Genomic DNA, 13,362 nt, shown 5'->3' on the forward strand with positions numbered 1-13,362 from the left:
TCTGCAGGTCCCCAGGCTGGAGCAGGGTTCAGGGGCAGCAGATGAATGCTCAGCCCTGTCTCTGAGCTCTGTTTTTGGTTTGTTTGTTGTTGCAGGATTCACACCCACTGGGATCTGAACATCTCCTTCCGAGAGAGCTCTTGCAGGTACCGTTTTTGGGCCACTCTCTGTGTGGTGGGCTGAGAGTTTCTGATTGTTCCTGGGTGCTGATGGATGGAAATGAACATTTCTGGCACTTCTGGGGTTTATTTCTTCCTCCCTTTGTTCCTCATCCTCCCCTTCCCACGCAGCCTCTATTTTGTTGTTATTTTGGGGGAAGCTGTGGGGCAAACAGTCCCTTTACGTCGGAGGAGGGAATTGATGAGATTGCTAAAGAAAGCCCGATTTTTATGAGTTTACTCTGGTCCTAAGAAGGTAGAAATTCATAAATTGAAGCTCTCCAGTTGCAAACTGAATATTCCTCTGTGACCCCTGATATCCTGGGCGTGGTGCGTTATCTTCATGTGCTGCCAGCAGCCACAAACTCCTCTCATCCTTTAAAAATCCAGAAATTTGCACTAAAACCTGGCATTTTGAAAGGTCTCTTTCATTCTGGATTTCCAGATCAGGATGCAGCCCTTGAGTTGTAGAAAACTGCTTGGTTTGTGGAATGAGAACAATAAATCTGAGCAGCTGGGAAACTTCTCAGGGAGGAGAAAGCAGCAGGAGGAGGCAGGGTGGGGTCTGGGGGGCTCCCTCCACTCCTGAGTGCTGGGGAAATCAGGATCTGCTCCCAGGGAGAAATTGGAGTTTCGCTAAAAGGGAATTTTTGGTGTTTTGTGTGAGCCTGTTCAGTTAGAGATGGAAAAAAGGGAAATTATTGCTACTGATGGAGCAATGTCCATGTCTTTAACTGGAGAGGGATTCAGCCTTGGCCATGGGAATAATGAAGGTGGGAGATCCACGTGGGCTCATCCTCCAGCAGGGAGCAGTGAGGGCAGAGCAATTCTCTGGTGTTTCAGGCTGTAGCTGTGAACCACAAACCCACACAATTCCCAAATTTTCAGCATTAGGAGCACAAACCCAGCCCACAGTGAGCACCAGGAGCCGGTGCAGCAGCTCAGCACCACAAAAGCAGGTTTGGGAAAGGCAGCCCTAGACTGCAAACCCTGCCTGGCTGCTCCAAGTGCTGGGACTCTCAAATACAAAGGGATGGATTCCTTCCATGCGAAATTTCAGCCCAGAGCAGAATTTTATGGCTGTTATAAACTCCTAAAAGGCAGAGGTTTGGGATGGAAGTGCTGACAGTGCCTTAATTAATGGCCCTGTGAGCAATGATTCTGCACAACGGCAGCTGAGGGTGCCAACACCTTTGGAAATTAGAATCCCTGTCTTAAAAAAATAATTCTGAGCTTCCAGTGTGTGGAATAAAATAATGGTCTGGTTTTTATGTCAGATGCATTTCCTGGTCTTCCTCAGCTTGACTGTTCCCTTCAGTTTAGCTCTGTCCTGGGAGAAACCTCAGTAATTCCTATTGGGAGCAGAAGTTTTGCTTTTCCTGAGGAGCCCAGCCGCCAAAAGCTGCCCATCCAGCCCATTCCAAAGGGAACAAACCTGGTTGTGCTGTGTGGCAGAGGAAGGATTTGGGGTTTTCTGTATCTGAGCAGCACCAGCCCTGCAAAGCAGATTTCAGTTCCAGCAGGGCTGGCAGACAGGTTCAGGTGCTGTCACAGACCTGCCCTGCTGGGTGTGCAACTGCTGAAGGGGAATGGAGCAGGGGAAAAGGGACGTAAATCAGGCTGGGGAAAAGGAGGAGGTGAAAAACACCTGGGAAAGGAGATGGGAGAAGCAGAGAAAATGGGAAACTGCAGTGATTTAGCTCCGTGCTTTGGAAAGGAGAGCAGGGCAGGATTGAGAAGCAGCTGCTGGTGGAGGTGTCAAGGCTGCTCCTGACTCAGCAGAGCTCTGCTGGGTGACACAGGTGACATTATCAGTGGCACCAATCAAAGCTGCTCATTTTATTTTCCATTTTTCCCATTATTTTATACCACGCGTTGCATTATTTTAATATTATTTTAATATTTCATCAGCTGCCCTTGGTGAGGGGAGAAAATGAGGGGAATCTGGGGTGTTGGAGGAGCCCTGAGCTCCATCAGCTGTGCCAGCCCCACGTCCCTGTCCCTGCTGAGCAGAAATCTCCTGACAGGTCCCACACTCAGGGATGCCTCTCCTCCCTCCCTCAGGGTGCTGCAATTCCAGCTGCTTTTTATTTATGAGCTTGCAGGGAGCTGAATGACAGAGCAGGCTTACAGTGAAAACATCTTCATACTTATTTCCACCTTATTTTGGAGTTGCCAGCCCTACTGATCATTTTTATGAACTGTCATGAGCATTAATGAAATTTTATGGGCATTTTGCTGGGGACATTGCAGGATGATTAATTTGTTTTTCCAGGCTCAGGCTGCAGGGAGATTTAGGGCTGTGCTGCCCATGGGGAGGGTTGGGGTTTTCAGGCCTCTCTGCTCCCTCCAATTGGGAAAACTTTGTTTATCCTCCCTCTTTTCCTCTCCTCATTTCCCCTTTTCCCTTGGTGCTGCTGGGTGAAGCTCAGGGGTGCAGGGCCCTGGCAGGCAGAGGGGGAGGCTGGGGAATTGTTCTGGCAGATCCACGTGTGACAAGGACACAGTGACACACAGGGCTTTGTACCGGCAGGAAGTTGGAAAAGTTACCCAGAAGACAGAGCAATAAAAATATAATACAAATCCAATATAGTTAATAATAATAATAGTAATAATAATAATAATAGTAGTAGTAGTAGTAATAATAATACACAACATACTTCTTAATAATAATAATAATGCTTCACAATATACAATATAATGTACGAAACATAAATACATATACATAATATTACACAAGAAATAATGTATTTATAGTATATACTTGTATTTAATAATATATATTTTATATATAATAAATAGAATAAATATAATAATACAATACATATAGCAATATTATATATAATAGAGTATAATAATATACAATACAATAAAATATATAATACGTACAACGATATAATATAATATATAAGTATAATATAAAATATAATATATAATAGAGTATAATACTATATAATAACACAATATAATATATACAATGTAATATACAGTATAAATATACTATAAAATATATTTATATGATAAATATATATAAATATATTTTACAAATAAAAATAATAATAAGGGGTGGCTTTCCCTGAGCTTTGCCTGCTGGGTTTTGTTCAGAGAACAGAATTAATTCCCATGGGAACATCCTGCTCCTGTGGCAGGGGGCATTTCCAGGAGCCGCCTTGGCTGGCTGTGCCAGGGAGCTGACAGTGCTGCAGGACAGGTGCCAGCCCAGCCAGGAGGGTGCCAGCCCCACAGGAGGGCTCAGGCTGCTGCCCCCACCCTGCCCTGTCCCCTTGACCCCAATCCCTGCCCCGGGTGCCCCTGGGTGGCTTTGGGGCTCTGCCCAAGGTGACCATGGCCAGGAGGGGCGGTGGGGCTGAGCTGAGGCTTTCCCTGATCCCAGCCCTGCCTCTGCTGACTCAGGAGCCTGGCTTAATGCTGGCCTGGGACACTGACCTTGCTCGGGGGCCACGCCAGGGCACAGCCAGGGACAGTTGTTCCGTTGCTGGAGACGCCGATTGCTCAGAATTCCTGTGGGTGCCTCAGCCTGGCCAGGCAGGGTCAGCGGGGAATGACACGCAGGGTTTCCACTGCAGAGGGAGTGCCCTGAGCCTGCCCCTGAGCCATGGAGCAGCCCCGGGTGCAGCTGCCCCTGCCCCGGTCCCTGCCCTGCTGTCCCCTCCCTGCAGCTCTGACATCCCTCCCTTTGCATATTGGATTTTCCCTTTCTTTATTGGAGGGAGGGGCAGAGGGTCGGGGCAGTTTTATGGCTGCTGTATTGATCAGGAAAATTTAATATAATCCCTGCACTTACTGCCTGATCGTTAAGGGGATGGAGAGCCGCTGGGATGTGTTCTAAAAGAAATGTTTTTCCATTTTATTTCCTTCCTATTTCACTTTCTGAGTCTCTCTTCTCTTCCAGTCCCCTGCTTTGCATTCCTGCAGAGAATTTTGAGTGTTTTCCCAGCTTTGCTTTGATTTGATGGAGCTTTAGGGAAGGTTCCCCACTCTGGTGTGGTGCTGGGTCTGTTCCCCATTCCCTCAGCTCTCCTGCCGTTCCTGGACCTGTGGAATTCTGTCCCTGCTGCTTTGGGAGTCCCTGAGGTTCTGTCCCAGCTCTCTCTGGAGCTCCTGAGGCTGCAGGGCCAGGTGGGCTCTGCTGTCTGCTCCATTCCTGGGCATCCCAGAGCTGCCAGCCCAGAGAGGTCTGGAGCAGGGCAGGGAGAGCCTGAGCTCCAAAATTACACAGGATCTCATTCTGGAGCTCCAGATTCACACCAACAGCTCACTCTGGAGCAGGGCAGGGACAGCCTGAGCTCCAAAATTACACAGCACCTTGCACTGGAGCAGAACAGGGGGATTCTGAGCTCCAGAACTACACAGCACCTCACTCTGGAGCTCCACATTTACACCAACGGCTCACTCTGGAGCAGGGCAAGGACAGCCTGAGCTCCAGATTTACACCAATAGCTCACTCTGGAGTAGACCAAGGATGGCCTGAGCTCCAGATTTACACCAACACCTCACTCTGGAGCTCCACGTTGACACCCACACCTCACTCTGGAGCAGCCCTGTCGGAGCTGCAGCTGGCTGAACCCCTCCTCTGCCGGGCACTGCCCTTCCCCTGGCTGGCATCTCTCTGCAGTGACCCTGGGGCTCAGGGCAGGGCACAGCTGGCAGTGCCAGCAGGGTGGCAGACCCTGCCCGGCTCCTTCAGCCTCGCCCCTGAGGAGGATGAGGCGCTGGGAGCAGCCCCAGCACCTCCTCACTGGGGGCAGAGGGAGCTGCAGAGAGGGAAGGGCAGCCCCTGGTGGGAGTTATTCCCATTTTTCCCGGGAAGGGCAGCCCCTGGTGGGAGTTATTCCCGTTTTGCCCGGGCTGTCTCCTTTCCCCGTGCAGTCTGCGAGCAGAGCCTGCGGGCGCCTGGCTGCCTGCGCTCTGCAGAGGCCTGACACTGATTTATCCTCTGCTTAATTGTCTCCAACCATTAGTCTGCTCATCCCTCTCCTCCTCAGACATGCACTCGCTGCTAATGGCTGCAAATGAAGCACATCTGGGAGAGTTGTGCCAGCCTGGGTCTGCCTGGGCAGGCTGGGGGTGGCTGTGACCCTCGGGGACGTCTGTCAGCACCTCTGTGCCCACTGGGGTCACAGGCCAGCAGCCGGGGGGCTGGGGTGGACAATGGGGCTGGGTTCTGCCTGATTCCACGGGTAAACGGAAAGGGGAAGGGGCTGGGGTGGAGGATGGGACTGGGTTCTGCCTGATTCCACGGGTAAACGGAAAGGGGAAGGGGCTGGGGTGGAGGATGGGACTGGGTTCTGCCTGATTCCACGGGTAAACGGAAAGGGGAAGGGGCTGGGGTGGAGGATGGGACTGGGTTCTGCCTGATTCCAGTGGTAAACTGAGGCTGGAGTGTCCCTGTGCCCCCCTGAGCGTGGATTTGCTGATGCACCTGTGCGCACCTCGATGGTTTTTATTTCAAACCATGGAAGATCGGGCAGCAGGAGGTTTTGGGGCAGGAGAGCAGCACACCATGATGTTTTTTTGGGGCAGGAGAGCAGCGCTGCTGGTGCTGGTGGGGATGATTCCCTGCCCTGGGCTCTGTTTTCCCTGGATCCCTCCCGGTGTTCTGCCCTCCCTGGGCTCTGAGGGGCTGCATTTTCCTGCTGGGTGGAACAATCCCTCGCAGCAGCTGAAGGTGTTTGCCCAGCAGCCTGCTCTGGGCTCCATTGGGATGCGAGGCAGCGTGCAAATGCAAAGATGTAATTATCCCATTTTTCTCTTCCCACTCCCTGCTCTCCTGGCTCCTCTCCTCCGCCCTTTCCGGGCCTTGTGCTGATGGCAGCGTTTATCTGCATTTGTCCTCTGTCCCTGACAGCCGCTTATTGATTGGCATGATTAAAAAGAACTGATAATCACTTCACATTAATCCCATAAATGACTTAAGACACCAAAATATTTGCATAATGCATCTTAAAGGTGGCAGCTAAAAGAGGATAAGACCCAAAACTGCTTGGCACAGGAGAAATGGGCTTCCCACTCACCTGTGGGCTTGCTTAAGTAATGAGCCTCGTGCTTGCATAAGGAGCTCCGGGGGGAGGTGGGAGGCTGCTCAGGGGATTTGGGAGCCCAGCATCCCTGCTCCTGCTGATCCCCCCGGGGATGGGGATCCTGGAGGGAATCAGGGGCTGTTTGTGTCTGCAGCCTGCCCTGCAATCTGCGGCCAGACGCCCGCTGAAAGTACCTAAAGACTTTCTGTCCTGGGCTGATGAGCTTAGCAGCAGCTAGACGCGGATTAGCTCCGTCCCTGCTGCAGCCGGGCTGGGCTGGAGCCCCGGAGCTGCTCGGGCCAGGCAGCAGCACCGGGGGGATATTTAAGGCAGATCAGGGCTGGGTAATGCTGCAGATAATGCACCCTCCGGGCTGCCCTGCCGGGCCCAGGTGAGGACACCCCGGGTGGGAGCAGGGAGGGAGCTGTGGCTGGGCAGGGAGGGCAGCGTTCCTCGTTTATTCCTCGTTTATTCCTCGTTTATTCCTCGTTTATTCCTCGTTTATTCCTCATTTCTGTCCTTTCTGCCAAGTGTCTCTGGCTCTCCTGGCTGTCATCCTCCCTTCAGAGACAGGGCAGGAGAAGTTGTCCTGTTTAGCTGGGGGTGAGCCCCTGGTGCTGGCAGGATGGGAGCTCAGCATCTCCTGCAAGCAGACAAACCAAAGGGAGATGTTCCTGCACCACCAGCTCCTGCCACCTTCTTCCTCCTCACTCCTTGTAGATAGATCCTTGACTCAGGAATGTTTTGCAACTGGAGAGTGGTTTGCCAGCAAAAGAATTCACCACTGAGCTGCAGTATCTGCTACAGCAAATTGATTGTTGTGTTCATTATCTCCATAGAAGGAAAAAAAATTAGAAAAAAGGACTAACCCAGCCTAGTTAGCAGCAGTGTGATGCAAGGAGAGCAAGCAAAATAATGCTGAATTGCTCTTTTCCCAGAAGGAAGAGCATTGTTTCAGGATCTGTTGGAGGGGGAATTGAAAATGGGTTTTGTAAATAAATCTATGCCCTCAGCTCTGGGGAACGCTGCTGCCCGGGCTCGTGGTGGGCTCCTCTCTGAGGAGAAAACCATCATTCAATCAAACCAAACAGCCTTTTGTCCCAGCACTGATGGAATGGAAAAACTTGGGTTTGCAAGAATAGAAGGGTGGCAGCTGATAGAAAACTATCAGTTATTTCAGTTCAAGTTTCCTATTCATTCTGGAGCAGCTCTGCCAATTCCTCCGCTTGCAGATTTTCCATCGTCGATGCGAGTCCTGGCCCACGCAAGTTCTCTCTGGCAGGGCTGGGATCAGGAATCAGCAGCTCTGGCAGCTGCAGGGCCCTTGATGGGAAATGAGAGGGGAGTTTGGGAAGGGCTTTGGAATCCTCAGAAATCCAGGAGAGGTTACGGAGGGAGGGAGGGAAGGAAGGAAGGAAGGAAGGAAGGAAGGGGCAATCCTGCAATCCAGCAGTGCTGCAGCACACAAAAACCTCTCCCAGCTGTGCTCACACTGCGGAAAGAATCAGTTCTGGGGCAATAGGTACTTCAGGTTCCTTCAGAGGTGGGATTTCCCTAACGTGGGGTTTCTGTGCTCTGCCGCAGCCACGACTCCGACCTGTCCAGCATCATCTCCAGCCTGCAGCAGGGCCGCCAGCTCGGCATGCCAGAGAGCCAGAGCCGCTGCGAGCTCAAGAGGAACCCCCTGGACGTGGGGCTGGCAGCAGCAGGTGAGGGCTGGGGCTCCCCTGCTGCCCCGGGCTCCTGGGCTCCCTCCCCTCCGCTCCCTCTCGCCTGTGCTGGTGTTCACAGGGGTCCCAGGGCGAGGGGAGAGATGGAAATCTTGACTCTGTGTTTCAGAAGGCTGAGTCATTATTTTATGATGATATTATTATTATTATTATTATTATTATTATTATTATTATTATTATTATTATTATTATTATTATTATTTTCTATATAGTATTATATATGTCATTATATATAAAAATTATTTTATTATATATGTGATATACATTATTTTATATATATTAGTTATTATTTTATGATGTATATTATATATATAATAGTTTTTATATATATTAATATGTATTTAAACTATACTAAAAGAACAGAAGAAAGGGTTTCATCAGAAGGAAAGAAGTGGAATGATAACAGAAGCTCGTGTGGCTTTCAGAGAGTCCAAGACAGCCGGGCTGTGACTGGCCATTAATTAGAAACAACCACATGAGACCAATCACAGATGCACCTGTTGCATCCCACAGCAGCAGATAACCATTGATTACATTTCATTCCTGAGGCCTCTCAGCTTCTCAGGAGAAAAGTCCTGGCAAAAGGATTTTTCATAGAATATCACGGCTACACTCGCTCCCCGGTCCCTTTGTTGTCCTGTTGGATTTTTCCATGTTGCATTTCAGCTGGAGGAAATCGTGTGGTGCTGTGGCTAAAGAGGAAGGCGGGGAGGGTGGCTAAAGAAGGTGGGAAGCGTTTTGTGGTGCTGGAGAAGCCCTCTGGAGGTCCCCAGACCCAGCGGGCTGTGTCAAAGGAGCTTGAGGCACACGGCACGGCAGCGTCCCCAGGGCTGGTGCCCAGTGAGGCAGAAAGGCCTCGCACGGAGCATGATTGGATTTGTAATTTCATTAATCTCGGGTTCCCCGCGCTGCTGCAGGGCTGCCAGCTCTCTGGGAGCACGGTGGGTTGGGTTTCTGGGCAGGGTTTGGGTTGTTCCCTGGTTTGAAATGCACCCAGTGTGGAACCAGAGATGCTCCTGTGGGATCCTGCCCTGGGGTCAGGGAGGGGGTTCTGGTGGTGCAGAAGTCCACAAGTGGCAGTCTGGGATAAATAAACCAACGTCTGCTTGTTGATTGAAGGATCCTTCGGTTAGAAATGAAAGTTGAGGAAAAGCTGGGGTTTCTGTCAGTTTTTATAGTGTTTTATTCAGTTTTATACCCTGTCCTTCCAAATCAGAGCTGCATCTCCCTGTGTGCTGTTTTGGGCCTTTTCAGAAAGTCTGTCTGGTTGTGTTCATGTGTTTTGTCAGTCATTCTGCTCAGTGTGTGAGTGAACCCCAGATCCAGAGGGAGCCCCACACCTGAATATCTTTGGGAATGGGGTGAAAACTTCAATCACATCTTCAGGACGGACTCAGGAGGGGTTTGTGGTGTGTGTGTGTGTAAATCAGCCATGGCAGCTCCCAGACTCTGCTCTCACAGCTGAATCTCCAATCTCATCGTTAACAATTTCCCAAAGCCCCTTTCCCTGCGCAGCTCCAAAGGCCAAACTGGCCATAAATCCATTTTTCCCCGTGACCCTGCTGCAGCCTGCGTGGCTCAGCTGACCCTGGGTGTCAGAGTGGGTTTCAGTCTTGTTTGCTTTGCAGAGAAACCGCTGGGCCTGATCAGCATTGCTGGAATTCTCTGGGACCCGTGGCATCCCAGAAATGCAAAGGGTTCTTCTCATTCCCACCAAGAGGAAGGATGAGGTGTAGGAGCTCTGACTCCTTTCTCTTAATTGGTGATTGAGCTGCTCTGGTTTGTTTTTAAATTAGGAAACTGTAAGAAATGGCCTCAAGTTGTGCCAGCAGAGGCACAATATTAGGATGAGTTATTAGGAACAATATGATCAATATTAGGAACGATTATTAGGAACAATATTATCAATATTAGGAACAATATTATCAATACTAGGAACAATTACTAGGAACAAGATGATCAATATTAGGAACAATTATTAGGAACAATATGATAATTATTAGGAGCAATTATTAGGAACAATATTATCAATATGAGGAGCAATATTATCAATATTAGGAACAATTTCTTGGGGGAAATATTATCAATATTAGGAACAATATGATCAATATTAGGAACAATTTTTAGGGGAAATATTATCAATATTAGGATCAATTTCCAGGGGGAAGAGGCTGCCCAGGGCAGGGGTGGAGTCACCACCTGGAGGTGTCCAGGTCACCTGGGGATGTGGGTTGGTTAATGGTTAGGGCTGGTTAATGCTTGGCCTGGCTGGTCCTGGAGGTCTCTCCCAACCTTTCTGATCCTGTGAAACGTTCATGAGTGAAAAGAAGAGGCTGAGGCGCACAGGAGGCACCAAGGCAGTGACAAAGCTCTAAGGAATGACACGTTTGGGGTGTTCAGAAGGGTCAGGAGGGCACAGGAGGTGTCTGAGGGGACAGGGGCGGCTTTGTCACTTTGTCACCTGTCCCCAGGGCCAGGTCCATTTGTGCTTTGGGGCTGGTTCTGCTGGGAGGGGAGCTGGGCAATGATGAATTTACACAGAATTTTCAGAGGTGCTGAAGCACTGCTTGCTGTTATTGAAACCATTTTGTTCCAGCAAGAAGGGCAGAGGAGCTTTGCCCGCAGTTGCTGCCCTGTGTGCTGGGCTGTGAGAATCTCCCCCTCCTGGAGGCACCTGCGCACAAACCACGCCGAATAAATGATGCTGGGGTTCAAAGAGTCCTGCCTGGGAGCTGCAGGGCTCTGCTCTGAAACGTTCTGGTGCTGCTGAAATGTTCCTGTGCTGGTTTCTGGGTGGGATTGGGAACCAGGGAGGGCAGGAGGAGCTCAGGGTGCTGCTGGAACAGGACCCAGCAGTGCCTGCTCCTCCCTGCCCCAGCCCCAGGGAGGATGGGGAGCAAGGAGAGCAGAATGGCACAGATCTGCTCATTGCCAGCAAAAAGGCTGGAGCTGGCTGCTCTGTGATTAATGCTGGGAGGGAATTCCTTCTCTGGTTGGTACAGCCAGGATTAGAGGCAGTGCTGTAGTTTCCAGCAGCATGGGCTGGGAAATCAGCAATATCACTGGGTCTGGATGGTCTTTGAAATGCAGAAATGGGCTGGAACGAGCGAAAAATAATTGTGCGTGGTTCTGGGGCTTTTTTGACTTCAGGAAGGCAGGAAAGGGCTCAGGGCAGAGCTGCCTGGGGCTGGGGTGAGGTTGGTTCCCCTTGGCACTGCCAGCCTGCACTGGGAGCAGCAGAAGAAGCCAATTTGGTGATTCCCCAAGCCAGCCTGCACAGGGGCCAGGCAGAAAAAGCAGATTCGGGATTCCCCAAGCCCCCAGAGCAGTTTCCCTACAAACCAGGGCTGGTCCCTCCTCAGCTGAGCCTGCAGAGGATTCCCTGCTGGCTCTGCAGTGGGGGGTGCTCTCCTTGGTGCTAATTGCACTGCAGCTGGGGATGGAAGGGGGGTTGTTTTATCTCAAAAACACCTCAGAGGAGAGGAAAGGCGCATGGAATGGGCTCTGTGCTTCCCTGGGGGTCTCCAAGTGCCTCCCCCAGGCTGCAATAGGGCCTGAGGCAGCCCTTGGCACCTGCTCCCCAGGCTCTGATTCATCCCTGTCCTGCCCAAAAATCCTGTTAATCTCTCCTCTTTCTCTCCTCACACACCCTCTGTTCTGCAGTGCCAGATTTCATGGGGTTCCAGTGGCAGTAGGACTATTTGCATGGATAGAAGTGGAGGATTCAGGCTCCCTCATGCTAGAGGAAGGTGGGTAGCTCTTCCCTCTCCTCCTTCTGCCCCTCGTGCTCAGGGAGCTGCTGTGCTGGCTGGAGGGGCTCTGAGAGGGCCCAGAGGGGAGACAGGGCCCCAGTGCTGCCCCAGGCAGGAGAAATGCACTGTGAGCAGGAGCACCTGGGGCTGAGCCTGCCCTGCCTCGGGGGAGGCAGCAACAGCAGCAGGGCAGAGCTCCAGAGAGGCTTTTCAGGGGTTTTTGGGTGATGTGATGGGAGTGAGAAACCCTGAGAGCTCCAGAGGGGCTTTTCAGGGGTTTTGGGCAGTGCCATGGGAGTGACAAACCCTGAGAGCTCCAGAGAGGCTTTTCCAAGGATTTTGGGCAATGTGATGGGAGTGAGAAACCCTCAGAGGCTTTTCCAGGGGTTTTTGGGTGATGTGATGGGAGTGACAAACCCTGAGAGCTCCAGAGAGGCTTTTCAGGGGTCTTGGGCAGTGCCATGGGAGTGAGAAACCCTCAGAGGCTTTTCCAGGGGTTTTTGGGTGATGTGATGGGAGTCACAAACCCTGAGAGCTCCAGAAGGGCTTTTCCGGGGATTTTGGGCAGTGTGATGGGAGTGACAAACCTGAGAGCCTTGCAGAGCTCCAGAGAGGCTTTTCCAGGGGTTTTTGGTCACTTTGATGGGAATGACAAGCCCCGAGAGCCTTGCAGAGCCCCAGAGAGGCTTTTCCAGGTGCTCCTGTGTTCCTGGTGCTTTTGCAGCAAAAACCTCTCCCAGGATTTATTCTGTGCTCACCCTCTTGCCCAATCTTTCCACGTGGTGCCCTGTTGGCCAAGCAAGGGAGAAGGAGGAATTTCGGGCTGTAAAGAGCTTAAAATGTGAGAATTCAGAGATTCAAATGTGAGAATTTGGGGTTTTATTACCTCAAAAACACCACAGAGCTGAGCTGTGTCCCTGGGAGAGGATTTATTCTGTGCTCACCCTCTTGCCCCATCTTTCCCTGTTGGCCAAGCAAGGGGCAAGGAGGAATTTTGGGGCTGTAAAGAGATTCCAAAGTGAGAATTTGGGGTTTTTATCCCCAGTGTGGATGCACAGCTGGCTGCTCAGACCTAGCCCTGGGCTCTGTGTCCCTGCCATGGCCTTGCAGTGACCTGGTTTGCCTCTGCACTGAGCCCCAGAGCTTTCATATGCTAAGGAGGAGTTAATATTGGGCATGAAAAGGAATTGGAATCAGGGTTGCTGCTGCTAATGGCTGGAGACAGGATCCCAGCACAGGGCTGGGGTAATGAGCTGGGCTGCAGACATGTTTTCATTTAGCTCAGCCAAACAACGGGCGAAAAAAGCAGCAGCCTTTATTGGACTGCTGCCTTAAATTGAGCAGAAAATCAGCACCAAATGGGCAGCCAGGGGCTGGAGGGCCAGGCCCTGTTGTTGACATGTTTTACCCTGAAGGACAATTGTTTACCTTGAGGGTCCAGGCTGTGTCCCTGCCCTGCATCCCCGGCCCTTGGAGATGGAGCTCTGTTTCCCCTCTCTGGGCTCTGTTTCCCCTCTCTGGGCTCTGTTTAACTTTGGTTTTGCACCTCCTGAGGCCTTGCAGGAGTGGGATGTGACCAAGAGCCTTTGTAATACCAGAGGAGTTGGGAAGTGGGAAAAGCCAAGGTGGAAGGGAGTGTTTCCTTTGGCTGTGCCAGCACAGGTCAGGGCAGGGTTTTGCA

At 51.1% G+C, this 13,362-nt stretch overlaps 1 protein-coding gene across 1 annotated transcript in view; it reads left to right on the forward strand.

The window, feature by feature from the left end:
* Positions 1-13,362, forward strand: part of SAMD11 (sterile alpha motif domain containing 11) — a 64,291-nt gene that overhangs the window by 17,838 nt on the left and 33,091 nt on the right. The window contains exons 4-5 of the mRNA XM_058818635.1: positions 96-146; positions 7,784-7,908. Coding sequence (XP_058674618.1) covers positions 96-146; positions 7,784-7,908 — 176 coding nt within the window. The remainder of the gene's footprint in view (positions 1-95; positions 147-7,783; positions 7,909-13,362) is intronic.

Source organism: Ammospiza caudacuta, chromosome 22, assembly GCF_027887145.1.
Source record: "Ammospiza caudacuta isolate bAmmCau1 chromosome 22, bAmmCau1.pri, whole genome shotgun sequence".
Lineage (NCBI taxonomy): Eukaryota > Metazoa > Chordata > Aves > Passeriformes > Passerellidae > Ammospiza > Ammospiza caudacuta.